The sequence below is a fragment of the Aquarana catesbeiana genome, linkage group LG07 (genome assembly GCF_042186555.1).
Source record: "Aquarana catesbeiana isolate 2022-GZ linkage group LG07, ASM4218655v1, whole genome shotgun sequence".
Lineage (NCBI taxonomy): Eukaryota > Metazoa > Chordata > Amphibia > Anura > Ranidae > Aquarana > Aquarana catesbeiana.
The window spans coordinates 344460705-344475296 of NC_133330.1; the positions used below are offsets into that span (position 1 = coordinate 344460705).

At 45.7% G+C, this 14592-nt stretch overlaps 1 protein-coding gene across 4 annotated transcripts in view; it reads left to right on the forward strand.

Annotated features, from left to right (window-relative positions):
• ERI3 (ERI1 exoribonuclease family member 3) overlaps positions 1 to 14592 on the forward strand; it is a 310298-nt gene that overhangs the window by 171920 nt on the left and 123786 nt on the right. For all 4 annotated transcript variants that reach the window (XM_073593982.1, XM_073593981.1, XM_073593983.1 and 1 more), the window contains one exon: positions 7418 to 7517. In XM_073593982.1, coding sequence (XP_073450083.1) covers positions 7418 to 7517 — 100 coding nt within the window. The remainder of the gene's footprint in view (positions 1 to 7417; positions 7518 to 14592) is intronic.

Below are 14592 nucleotides of genomic sequence, written 5' to 3' on the forward strand. Positions count from 1 at the left end.
AAAGACCGACAATTTGATAAAAAAAAAAAACAATATATTTTACTTTCTGCTATAAAACATTTCCAATAAAAAATTTAAAATAAACAATTTTTTTTATAAATTTAGGACATTTATTCTGTTACATATTTTTGGTAAAATAAACCCCAATAAGCGTATATTGATCGGTTTGTGCAAAAGTTACAGTGTCTACAAACTATGGGATATTGACTGGAATTTTTATTGATGTATTTATTTTTCTTATACCAGTAATGGCGGCAATCAGCGACTTCTAGCGGGACTGCGATATTGCGGCACACAATCGGACACTAACTGACACTTTGTGGGAACCAGTGACACCAATATGCACTGTCACTGTACCTAACCAGTGTTTATGTGTGCTGTGTGTGAGGTGCTTTTACTAAAAGATGTGCTTTGCAGGGAAAGAGAATACATCTCTTCCCCGCTGACAGAACAGAGCTCTGTTTTGTTTACATGGATAGAGCTCCGTCCAATCAGTCTCCTCGCCGATCAGTGGGTGCCGGCGGACTTCCATTGGCTGGCACCTGCTGATCGACTTCTGCTGTGATTAAGCACAGCACAAGTGGTGCTCTCCCCCTACCGGGTAGTGCAGAATCGTCTTTATATACGTGATAATGCAGAGCCAACCCGCACTGGAGCAATAAAGCAACACATGGTCAGCAACTGGTTAAATATATAATGTAACTATTTGTTTAACTTCCGCCCTCCCCCTCAGTCTTACACAGGTGTACAGGCTCCTCCCCTCATCCTGCTCACAGCGCCAATTGTTACACCTAACTCCGCCCTCCCCTTTAGTGTTGCACGGGTGTACAGGCTCCTCCCCTCATCCTGCTCACAGAACCAATAGTTACACATAACTCCGCCCTCCCCTTCAATCTTACACAGGTGTACAGGCTCCTCCCCTCATCCTGCTCACAGAACCAATAGTTACACCTAACTCCGCCCTCCCCTTCAATCTTACACAGGTGTACAGGCTCCTCCCCTCATCCTACTCACAGCGCCAATTGTTACATCTAACTCCGCCCTCCCCTTCAGTCTTACACAGATGTACCGGCTCCTCCCCTCATTCTGCTCCCAGCTCCAATTGTTAAGGTTAAAGCTGGGTACACACTACATGAAAAGAAAAATTCAGTCCGGGCGCAATCGTTTGATTTTTGGATGATGTGCACACAACTTTCCACATCCGATTCTGACAAAAAAATTTCGTCCACAGCCTGACTGTCACTGGCCCCGCCTCTTTCATTCCTTTTTATTTCAGTTCTTGGAATACTGCAGATTCGGCATCACATGTGAGCGTTGCCGATGCAAATACAGCCTGCCCAGTAACGCCCACTCCTAATACCCACACATCAAGGCGTTTTGATATTTGCATAACTCCTCCCACTGCTTGCATTAGGGCGGAGGGCTCTTGAGAAGAGTACAGAGGTCGGGGGCTGGGATGTTTTCAGGAAGATATGTACAGCCCCTTGCTGGGCCCCTCCCACCAGCTGTGATCTGCATGCATTGCATAGAGAAGCACAGAGACCCGTGATGACATCACAGTGTGTAAAATGAGGTCTGTAATGAAAATGGAAAAGTTTTATTTCATTTGCATGTTGGGAAGGCAAAATGTAAGCAGATGAGACTTCAACTTTAACCCCTTGTCTACCGAGGAACGTTTATAAACAGTCTTTTATAGAAGGGGTTAAGAGAGGCTCATGGCTGCTACTGCAGTGGGGAACTTGGAGGGGATTGGAGTGTTTAATCCCCGATATTCATAAAATGCAGGTCACGGGGTCCCACAGGGGACAGTCGCTGATAGGAGGAGAGGCCGGTCACATGACGGCTTTTTTTTCTTCTTTTTAATAAGAATGTTCTGAACACATCAGTCAATCTCAGTGATATGTAAAGCATTTGGGGGCCCCATTTATAAAACAGTGTATGCTTTCCATAAGGCATTTAGGGGGCCCTTCTTTATACCAGAGGTATGTCTGTGGTAAGGCATTTTGGGGCCCTATTATAATGCAGTGCAATGTCCATGGTAGGGCATTTAGGGGCCCTGTTATTAAGCAGTGGTATACCCACAGTAAGACATTTCGGGGCCCTCCCATAAAGTATAGGTATGACTGCAGTAAGGCATTTAAAGGCCTTCTATAAGGCAGTAGTCTTCCCATAGTACGGCTTTTAGGGGCCCTTCCATAAAGCAGTGGTATGTCCACGGTAAAATATTTAGGGGCTCTTGTAAAAAGCAGTGATATGCCTACAGTAAGGCAGTTAGGGACCCTTCTTTAAAACAGCGGGATACCCTTGAGAAGACATTTAGGGGCCCTTCTGTAAACAGTGGCATGCCCACAGTAAGGCATTTCGGGGGCCCTGTTATAACATAGGGGCATGCCTACAGAGAGGCATTTAGGGGCCCTCCTTTAAAGCACTGGTATGCCCATAGTATGGCACTTAGTGGCCCTTTTATTAAGCAGTGTTATACTCATAGTTAAGCATTTAGGGGCCCCATTTATAAAGTAGTAGTATGGTCGTTGTAAGGTGTTTAGGGGCTATTTTATAAAGCAGGGATATCCCAAGATAAGGCATTTAAGGGCCCTTCTATAAAACAATGTTATGCCCATGATCAGGCCATACCACTGCTTTATAAAAGGGCCCATGTCCAGTTAGGTTTAGATTTAGAGCAACCCTTCAGAGCATTGAGTTGGTGAACCTCCATTAGATCTGGAGATCCTCCATTGGATCTAGTGACACCCCCATGGGATCCGGGGATCCTCCATTACATCTGGGGACACTCCATGGGATTAGGGGATCCTGCATTGGATCTGATGATCCTCCAAGGGATCCTCCATTGGATCTGGTGACCCTCCTTGGGATCTGGGGATCCTCCTTTGGATCTGGTGACCCTCCTTGGGATCTGGGGATCCTCCATTGGATCTGGTGACCCTCCTTGGGATCTGGGGATCCTCCTTTGGATCTGGTGACCCTCCTTGGGATCTGGGGATCCTCCATTGGATCTGGTGACCCTCCTTGGGATCTGGGGATCCTCCTTTGGATCTGGTGACCCTCCTTGGGATCTGGGGATCCTCCATTGGATCTGGTGCCCTTCCATGGGATCTGGGGACCCTCCATTGGATCTGGTGACACTCCATGGAATTAGGGGATCCTCCATTGGATCTGGTGACACTCCATGGAATTAGGGGATCCTCCATTGGATCTAATGACCCTCCATGGGATCTGGGGATCCTCCATTGGATCTGGTGACGCTCCATGGGATCTTGGGATCCTTAATTGGATCTGATGACCCTTCATGGGATCTGGGGATCCTCCATTGGTTCAGGTGACCCTCCATGGGATCCGGGGATCCTCCATTCAAACTGATGACCCTCCATAGGATCTAGGAATCCTCCATTGTATCTAGTGACCCTACATGGGATTCAGGGAACCACCATTGGATCTGGTGACCCTCCATGGGATCTTGGGATCCACCATTGGATCTGGCGATCCTCCATTGTATCCGGAGGTCCCCTTCCCTGCTACTCCAGCCATATCCACACATCTGCCAGGACAGAATTGTAAGTGCTAATCGTGCGTTTCCTCAGCATACAATCCCGACGGTGCAGAACGAGGACGAGGCAGACGGGATTTGTACGGCTTCATGCCTCTCCTCGTCACACAGAACTTATCGCCCCCCGGAGACACATAAACAGGAAGATTTTATGATGATCAATGACAGGAGCCATGTTGGCTGTACAAATGTCAGATATGATCTTAATGGTGAAGAGGAGGAAGATGGGAGATAATTCTCACCGCCGTCATCTCGCCAATTCTTCGCTAAATTCCGCCGTCCTGGGATAACTGCCGGAATCTTCTGCTGATTTTTGAAGTTTCATATTATCACAGCTGGGGGTTGGGTGACGTCCCTGGAAAGGGGGTGATGTGTCACATTTGGGGGGCAGAAATATATTTAATAATGACAAGAGGTTTAAGGACATAACAGGCCTGGTATAAAAAGGTCAAAATTACGTTTTATTCTGGATAATATCGCTTTTTTTCCCCACCTATTTGTACAGATGAGAATCACCAAAAACGCAGTTCCTTTTAAAGTGTACCTGTCTAAGAGCAAACACATTGATGAGCCTTTTCTGTGCACCTCTCTGATTTATCTTCACTTTCTTAGCCTTATGGCTGAACCATGTCAATTACCCTCCCCCCTGTGCAGTGAGGGTGCCTTAGTATCCAGCATTCAGGGGTGATAAAAACTGACTTGGGGGGCCTTTGAGTAAGCTCCGGGTCCCACCCCCCTAACCTCTAGAGCAGGGGGCCCCTAAACAAGTCTCCTTCAGACTTTGGGGGCCAGTGGAAGTAAAATATACCCAAGTGTCAGTGGGTGTAAAATAATTACATAGGTCTTATAATCAGTAGGAAGAGGAATAGTGCCCCATCATTGGGAGGAATAGAGTCCTAAGGGCCAGATAAAGGGAAGCAAAGCGCCACAGTTTGGAGACCACTGCTCTAGAGCCTAGCTATTGGCCCATTGGAACATTCTTCCCACTGATCACCAATGTAAGGAACATTCTTCTCACTGATCACCAATGTGAGGAACATTCTTCTCACTGATCACCAATGTAAGGAACATTCTTCTTACTGATCACCAATGTAAGGAACATTCTTCCCACTGATCACCAATGTAAGGAACATTCTTCTCACTGATCACCAATGTAAGGAGCATTCTTCTCACTGATCACCAATGTAAGGAACATTCTTCTCACTGATCACCAATGTAAGGAGCATTCTTCTCACTGATCACCAATGTAAGGGACATTCTTCTCACTGATCACCAATGTAAGGAACATTCTTCTCACTGATCACCAATGTAAGGAACATTCTTCTCACTGATCACCAATGTAAGGAACATTCTTCTCACTGATCACCAATGTAAGGAACATTCTTCTCACTGATCACCAATGTAAGGAACATTCTTCCCACTGATCACCAATGTAAGGAACATTCTTCTCACTGATCACCAATGTAAGGAACATTCTTCTTACTGATCACCAATGTAAGGAACATTCTTCCCACTGATCACCAATGTAAGGAACATTCTTCTCACTGATCACCAATGTAAGGAACATTCTTCTCACTGATCACCAATGTAAGGAGCATTCTTCTCACTGATCACCAATGTAAGGAACATTCTTCTTACTGATCACCAATGTAAGGAACATTCTTCTCACTGATCACCAATGTAAGGAACATTCTTCCCACTGATCACCAATGTAAAGAACATTCTTCTCACTGATCACCAATGTAAGGAACATTCTTCTCACTGATCACCAATGTAAGGAACATTCTTCTCACTGATCACCAATGTAAGGAGCATTCTTCTCACTGATCACCAATGTAAGGAACATTCTTCTCACTGATCACCAATGTAAGGAACATTCTTCTCACTGATCACCAATGTAAGGAACATTCTTCTCACTGATCACCAATGTAAGGAACATTCTTCTTACTGATCACCAATGTAAGGAACATTCTTCTCACTGATCACCAATGTAAGGAACATTCTTCTCACTGATCACCAATGTAAGGAACATTCTTCTCGCTGATCACCAATGTAAGGGACATTCTTCCCACTGATCACCAATGTAAGGGACATTCTTCTCACTGATCACCAATGTAAGGAACATTCTTCTCACTGATCACCATTGTAAGGAACATTCTTCTCACTGATCACCAATGTAAGGAACATTCTTCTCACTGATCACCAATGTAAGGAATATTCTTCTCACTGATCACCAATGTAAGGAACATTCTTCTCACTGATCACCAATGTAAGGAACATTCTTCTCCACTGATCACCAATGTAAGGGACATTCTTCTCACTGATCACCAATGTAAGGAACATTCTTCTTACTGATCACCAATGTAAGGAACATTCTTCCCACTGATCACCAATGTAAGGAACATTCTTCTCACTGATCACCAATGTAAGGAACATTCTTCTCACTGATCACCAATGTAAGGAGCATTCTTCTCACTGATCACCAATGTAAGGAACATTCTTCTCACTGATCACCAATGTAAGGAGCATTCTTCTCACTGATCACCAATGTAAGGAGCATTCTTCTCACTGATCACCAATGTAAGGAACATTCTTCTCACTGATCACCAATGTAAGGAACATTCTTCTCACTGATCACCAATGTAAGGAACATTCTTCTCACTGATCACCAATGTAAGGAACATTCTTCTTACTGATCACCAATGTAAGGAACATTCTTCTCACTGATCACCAATGTAAGGAACATTCTTCTCACTGATCACCAATGTAAGGAACATTCTTCTCGCTGATCACCAATGTAAGGGACATTCTTCCCACTGATCACCAATGTAAGGGACATTCTTCTCACTGATCACCAATGTAAGGAACATTCTTCTCACTGATCACCATTGTAAGGAACATTCTTCTCACTGATCACCAATGTAAGGAACATTCTTCTCACTGATCACCAATGTAAGGAATATTCTTCTCACTGATCACCAATGTAAGGAACATTCTTCTCACTGATCACCATTGTAAGGAACATTCTTCTCACTGATCACCATTGTAAGGAGCATTCTTCCCACTGATCACCAATGTAAGGAACATTCTTCTCACTGATCACCAATGTAAGGAACATTCTTCTCACTGATCACCAATGTAAGGAACATTCTTCTCCACTGATCACCAATGTAAGGGACATTCTTCTCACTGATCACCAATGTAAGGGACATTCTTCTCACTGATCACCAATGTAAGGAACATTCTTCTCCACTGATCACCAATGTAAGGAACATTCTTCTCACTGATCACCAATGTAAGGAACATTCTTCTCCACTGATCACCAATGTAAGGGACATTCTTCTCACTGATCACCAATGTAAGGGAAATTCTTCTCACTGATCACCAATGTAAGGGACATTCTTCCCATTGATCACCAATGTAAGGAACATTCTTCTCACTGATCACCAATGTAAGGAACATTCTTCTCACTGATCACCAATGTAAGGGGCTTTGTCCTAGTGACCCTCAATGGACTAATCTTAGAGGGGTTCCCTTAGATGTGAAAAATTATTTCAGGGGCTCCTCTGGGGTACAGTGGTTGAGGAGGGTTGCTTTAGAGAGTACCTGTCACAGTGAAGGTAATGTGTGGACTCAGCAGATGAGGAACCTCCAGGAGGCAGGAAACGTCCAGATTTTTCATCCTCTGGGATGTGATTGGAGAATTGAGCGGATAATTGTTATGGGATACATTGTGTAGAAGTACAGGGGCTCTTATGTGATGTGATTGGTGTGGAATGATGGGACTTGTAGTTCTCAGTAGCCAGGTTTGCTCTATCAGATGTGATCGATGGTTTTCTTTTCTCTCTGCAGGCATACAGCTTTGCCATCGGGACTTGGCCTAAGAACGGACTTCTAGACATGAACAAAGGCATGAGTCTCCAGCACATAGGGCGGCCACACAGCGGCATAGGTGAGTTCCGGGTCTTCCTTTTACTGAATTACTTTGTTTACTACCTGTGACAGGTAAGTGATCAATTGTGTGACTTAGGTCTGATGGTGTCCATTGGAAACACACAGTAGGGCTGGCCGTAGAATGTTTAAATCTAGCCGGTTCCTGCTGAGTTGGCCAAAATTTGAGCTGTGAGTGGCCCTGCAAACCGACTCTGCAAAAGTCCATTCCTAGTCGAATATTATTGGCTGAACAGTGACGCCATCCTATCAGACGTATCGTCCTATCAGAAATATTGTCCTATCAGACGTATTGTCCTATCAGAAATGTTGTCCTATCAGACGTATCGTCCTATCAGAAATATTGTCCTATCAGACGTATCGTCCTATCAGAAATATTGTCCTATCAGACGTATTGTCCTATCAGAAATGTTGTCCTATCAGACGTATCGTCCTATCAGAAATATTGTCCTATCAGACGTATCGTCCTATCAGAAATATTGTCCTATCAGACGTATTGTCCTATCAGAAATGTTGTCCTATCAGACGTATCGTCCTATCAGACGTTTCGTCCTATCAGACGTATCGTCCTATCAGAAATGTTGTCCTATCAGATGTATCGTTCTATCAGACATATCGTCCTATTAGAAATATTGTCCTATCAAAAATCATCCTATCAGTTGTATTGTCCTATCAGACATATTATCCTATCAGACGTATCGTCCTATCAGAAGCAGTCACTATTTGGCTGCTCCACTGTATTCCGGCCGGCATGGGCACCATGGCTGGTGAATCTAATATTCAGCATTGGGGATTCTTGGTGTGGATGGGAATCTCTGTCTTGCAGGTGGTGACTGCGGTGCATCAGAACACGCTGTGCAGAAATATTATATGTATTTTTTTTTAATACATTAGGACATAATAAGGTTGTTTGCTCTGTCCTTGCATTAAGCAGCACTGTAGTAGTGGTGTAGTAGGGATGCAGTAGCAGTGTAGTAGGCTTGTAGTAATGGTGTGATAGTGATGTAGTAGTAATATAGTAGTGGTGTAGTGGGGATGTAGTAGTAGTATTGTGGTAGCAGTATAGTAGGGATGTAGTACCGGTGTAGTAGGCCTGTAGTAATGTTGTGATAGTAATATAGTAGTGGTGTAGTAGTGATATAGTAATGGTGTAGTAGTGGTGTAGGGATGTAGTAGTAGTGTAGTAGCGGTATAGTAGGGCTGTAGTAGCGGTGTAGTAGCAGTGTATTAGGCCTGTAGCAATGGTGTGATAGTAATATAGTAGTGGTTTAGTAGTGATATAGTAACACCACAGTGGTGTAGTGGGGATGTTGTAGTGTAGTAGCAGTGTAATAGCGATGTAGTAGCAGTGTAGTAGTAGGGATGTAGTTGTCATGTAGTAGTAGTGGTGTAGTAGGGATGTAGTAGCAGTGTAGTAGGACTGTAGTAATGGTGTGAAAGTGATGTAGTAGTAATAAAGTAGAGGTGTAATAGTGATATAGTAGCGGCGTAGTAGTGGTGTAGCAGCAGTGTAGTGGGGATGTAGTTGTCGTGTAGTAGGAATGTAGTAGTGGTGTAGTAGCCGTGTAGTAAGGATGTAGTAGCAGTGTAGTAGAGATGTAGTGGTGTAGTAGGGATGTAGTTGTCGTGTAGTAGCGGTGTAGTAGTGATGTCGTTGTTGTGTAGTAGGGATGTAGTAGTGGTGTAGTAGTAGTGGTGTAGTAGCAGTGTAGTAGGGATTATTACTAAGCATCATTCCAGCTCCATTTCCAGAATCTGCCCATCTGACATGCCTTACATTGGTGCTTCAGGATTGGTGATTCAGGATTGCGGAGCAGTAATTGGCCTCAATGATAGCCGGCAGCAGTATGAGGTACCGGCGGTAGAGACAACTATACAGTATAAATGTCTGTCTGCTCAGCAAGTGACCTCATTGTCATTCCATCGGTTTTGGGTGTCGGCCGGGCGGTAATATTATTCCAATAGAGAGATTTCCCCCAATGGCTTCATCAGGCCGGATCACCAGATTGAATTGCTTGCTGTATAGACACAAACATGTCCGGGATTTGCTCATTGCTGACCCTCTGATCCCGGAGATGTGTGACATCTACACAGCAAATTAAGAATTCGGGTGATTCTGCCACTTCTGAGTCCTCCTTGTTATTTATAACGCCTTGAAGAAGGGGGGGGCCGAAACACGTTGGTGTTCTTGTTGTGAATTAACACCAAGATTAGTAGTCTTTGGGCTCTCAGACCTTTTTTTTTTCTTTTTTTTTTTGTACATTTTGTACAATTAGATATTTATTGCCATGTTGCTGTTGTCACAGTGACAGGAAGTGAGGGTAATTCTCTGTGACGGAGGCAGTAAAAACCCAGTAGAGGTCGGCGATGAACCACGTATGTGCAGAGACTGGTGACATCTGCCGGCCGGCGATCATCGTCAGACAAACGGTTAATCTTTTTTTCTCTCCTTAGCCTCTAACCGCAAAAACTCTTCAATCAATAGATGTTAAGGAGATGAATTATTTAAATCTCAGCAGCATTTAATTAGAGAGACTGTTCTGAGGGATGGCTCTGCCTGAGTTATTGACAGCAATTGCATTAAAATTTGGTTTGGGCTTGGAGTGGGCATTCATTTAACGGGCGTGTGGGGACGGCCCTGGAGGAGCGGGGCGGGCGGGCCAGGAAAAGTGCAAATTAGATGCATCCCAATATCATTTCTTCATCCATCCTTATTATCAGATGATCCAGACTCCGTTTCCGAGACACGTTCTGGTTGTTGGGAACAGCAAATTCGAGGTGGCATTTATTTCATTGGAGGAGATTAAAACTGCCCCCCCTGCCCCGCCGCCCCCAATCCCACCCCCCGTGTTTATATGGCCTCAGTCTACGCTTGGCGAACACTTTATAGAAATGCAATTAGTGAGGTTGAAGTTCATTGATTTATACAAATTAGGAAAATAATAAATCAATAACTTGAAGACCAGATTATGTAGGATCCTAAACCCATGACTGATCCAGAGACGTGGTCCAAATTCCTCCAACAAGGGAAAAGAAAAACCTCCCTCATCCCCTCTAAGGCAAGGGTGTCAAACTCCATTTCCTTGAGGGCCACATCAGCACTATGGTTGCCCTTGTGGTTGCCCGTTGTATCTGTAAGACTATTTAAATTTATCCTGGGCTTTTTTTTTTCCCTCAGAGAATAGGTGCAGGAACTCAACCACGCCCCCCCCCCCCCCCCCCCACGCCGAACCACATGCAATGGTGGGTGTGACCAAATTGCACTCCAACAGTGGGAGGATCCTAAAGTTCACAGGTCAAGAAAGCTCTATGTCCCAAGTGCAGGGTTCACAGGTGCTCTATTTATAAAGTGCAGCTTCAGGGCTTGCCCTATGCACAGCATGCAAAGTTCAGGGGTGCGCTGTGTGCAGAGTGCAGGTGACCATCTGCGTCAAAGTGATCCCTCTCCACAAAACTGCATCAAAGTGATCCCTCTCTAGCCAACTGCATCAAAGTGATCCCTCTCTAGCCAACTGCATCAAAGTGATCCCTCTCTAGCCAACTGCATCAAAGTGATCCCTCTCTAGCCAGCTGCATCAAAGTGATCCCTCTCTGGCCAACTGCATCAAAGTGATCCCTCTCTGGCCAACTGCATCAAAGTGATCCCTCTCTGGCCAACTACATCAAAGTGATCCCTCTCTGGCCAAATACATCAAAGTGATCCCTCTCTGACCAACTACATCAAAGTGATCCCTCTCTGGCCAACTACAGCAAAGTGATCCCTCTCTGGCCAAATACATCAAAGTGATCCCTCTCTGACCAACTACATCAAAGTGATCCCTCTCTGGCCAACTACAGCAAAGTGATCCCTCTCTGGCCAACTACATCAAAGTGATTCCTCTCTGGCCAACTACATCAAAGTGATCCCTCTCTACCCAACTGTTTCAAAGTGATCCCTCTCTACCCAACTGTTTCAAAGTGATCCCTCTCTACCCAACTGCTTCAAAGTGATCCCTCTCTGGCCAACTACATCAAAGTGATCCCTCTCTACCCAACTGTTTCAAAGTGATCCCTCTCTGGCCAACTACATCAAAGTGATCCCTCTCTACCCAACTGTTTCAAAGTGATCCCTCTCTACCCAACTGCTTCAAAGTGATCCCTCTCTGGCCAACTACATCAAAGTGATCCCTCTCTGGCCAACTACATCAAAGTGACCCCTCTCTGGCCAAACTGCATCAAAGTGACCCCTCTCTGGCCAACTACATCAAAGTGATCCCTCTCTGACCAACTACATCAAAGTGATTCCTCTCTGTCCAACTACATCAAAGTGATCCCTCTCTACCCAACTGCTTCAAAGTGATCCCTCTCTGACCATCTGTGTCAAAGTGATCCCTCTCTGGCCAACTACGTCAAAGTGACCCCTCTCTGACCATCTGCGTCAATATGATCCCTCTCTGGCCAACTGCATCAAATGCCTCGTTTCCACTGAGCGGAACAGTTCGGGTTGGTTCGGTACGGTACGCTAATTTGAGTGTTTCCATTATGAAAGCGGCCCATATAACCGAACCATACCGCACCATTCATGGTCCTGCTTCAGATGTGGGGCCATAGAAAATGGTACAGTTCAGTTAGAGCGGAGCTACAATATATTCCACTGATTGGCGGACGTGTGACGCCAGGCTAGGCATTTTTTCTAAACCCACGTATTGCCCCTGGTGGTCCGACTTGCAGTAGAAACGCTCACCTGATTAGGCTGGACCATTCTAACCCCTTCCAAACTGTACCAACCCAAACTGTTCCTCTCAGTGGAAAGGAGGCAAAAGTGACCCCTCTCTGGCCAACTGCGTCAAATTGATCCCTCTCTGGCCAACTACATCAAAGTGATCCCTCTCTGGCCAACTGTGTAAAACTGATTCCTCTCTGGCCAACTGCAAAAATTTGCAATTTAGTTCTTCCTGAACAAGGAAAAACGGGTCTGGAATAAGTGACCAGGTGGCTGTGGCCTTGTTCATGGCTGACAGTAGAAGCACGTGTTCCCTCACTCCCTCTTATAGTATTGGCTCCCATGTTGTACTTGGGCAGCATTTCCCATTCCTGTTTAAAACCATGATATACTGTCCTTTGGAGAAGTCGGAGGCCATGAGGGATGATAGAACTCTCATCAACTGGTGTACCAAGAGCTGCTGCCCCCCCCCCCCCCAATCTTCAAATTAGCTGAGATATTTGAGATCCAATTAACCAAAGAGCCCAGAGTCTCCCTATACTGAGTTTCATCTCCCAACCGCTGGAGATAACTCAACTGCGTTTTCATAAATCTTGTCTGGCACAGGGGTTGATGGCGCTTCTGGCTCGGGCCTTTGCCTGGAACATCTCCATGAAAGCCTTTGTCACAGGTTCAACTGGTGACCCGGCCACCCCAGCCCCTTTTCCTCAGGAGGTAGTTATGGGGTTTCCAGTTATAATTAAGTCGTAATATCTATCACTTGTCACCCTCTGCTATGCGCGAGTCCTTCCCCGAGTGTGTTTTACCTCCATTCCGCAGCTTGGGATGCAGCCCATTACACACTGAGAGTTCCCAGCACTGTGCAATCAATGCTTTAATTGATACTTCATGCAGTTAATGTATCCCAGAAATGAGTAATATCCTCTCCTCGTACTAGTCCTGCGGTGACACTGAGGTATGGCGTATTCGCTGTGTCTCCTCACTGTGATCTGCCGCTTAATGCAGTGCCGCGAGTTTATCTTCGTCCCGGGATGTTATCAATAGAGCGGCCTTTGTTACTCCCTTCCAGAAAGTGACAAAACCCGGAGACCATCACTCTCCCTGTCACTTACCGCTTGCCAGTCTGTCGTGTCCACCGCAGGAATGCTGCCTGTTTTATCTCACACTGTCCATAAAGTGTCCTATTGATTACCCAGCATTGCTGAATTCATTAAAACCGCTTCAAGGGGGCCTGTCATATAACAGAAACGGCAATCATTAGAGGAGCTCAAGGTTCATGCACATCATGTGAAGAAACTGGTGATGACCGGCGGCCCAGAAGTCTGAGGTCTGCCATCTCACAGGGAAATCCACCATGTCCACCAGTATTATTATTCTGGACCCCTATTGTCAGTGTTTCTTTATTCTGGACCCCCAAATGTCAGTGTCACTGTTCTGGGACCCCCAAATGTCAGTGTCACTGTTCTGGGACCCCCAAGTGTCAGTGTGTCATTCTTCTGGGACCCCCAAGTGTCAGTGTGTCATTGTTCTGGACCCCCAAGTGTCAGTGTGTCATTGTTCTGGACCCCCAAGTGTCAGTGTGCCATTGTTTTGGGACCCCGAGTGTCATTGAGTCATAGTTCTGGGATCCCCCAGGCATCAGTGTGTCACTGTTCTGGGACCCCTGAGTGTCAGTGTGTCATTGTTCTGGACCCCCAAGTGTCAGTGTGTCATTGTTCTGGGACCCCCAAGCGTCAGTGTGTCATTGTTCTGGGACCCCCAAGTGTCAGTGTGTCATTGTTCTGGGACCCCCAAGTGTCAGTGTGTCATTGTTCTGGGTCCCCCAAGTGTCCAGGTGTCATTGTTCTGGAACCCCAAGTGTCCGTGTGTCATTGTTCTGGGACCCCCAAGTGTCCAGGTGTCATTGTTCTGGAACCCCAAGTGTCCGTGTGTCATTGTTCTGGGTCCCCCAAGTGTGTGTGTTATTGTTGTGGGACCCCCAAGTGTCAGTGTGTCATTGTTCTGGGACCCCAAGTGTCCAGGTGTCATTGTTCTGGACTCCCAAGTGTCAGGGTGTCATTGTTCTGGACCCCCAAGTGTCTGTGTGTCATTGTTCTGGGTCCCCCAAGTGTCAGTGTGTCATTGTTCTGGACTCCCAAGTGTCAGGGTGTCATTGTTCTGGACCCCCAAGTGTCTGTGTGTCATTGTTCTGGGTCCCCCAAGTGTCAGGGTGTCATTGTTCTGGGTCCCCCAAGTGTGTGTGTTCTTGTTGTGGGACCCCCAAGCGTCAGTGTGTCATTGTTCTGGGACCCCCAAGTGTCAGTGTGTCATTGTTCTGGGTCCCCCAAGTGTGTGTGTTATTGTTGTGGGACCCCCAAGTGTCAGTGTGTCATTG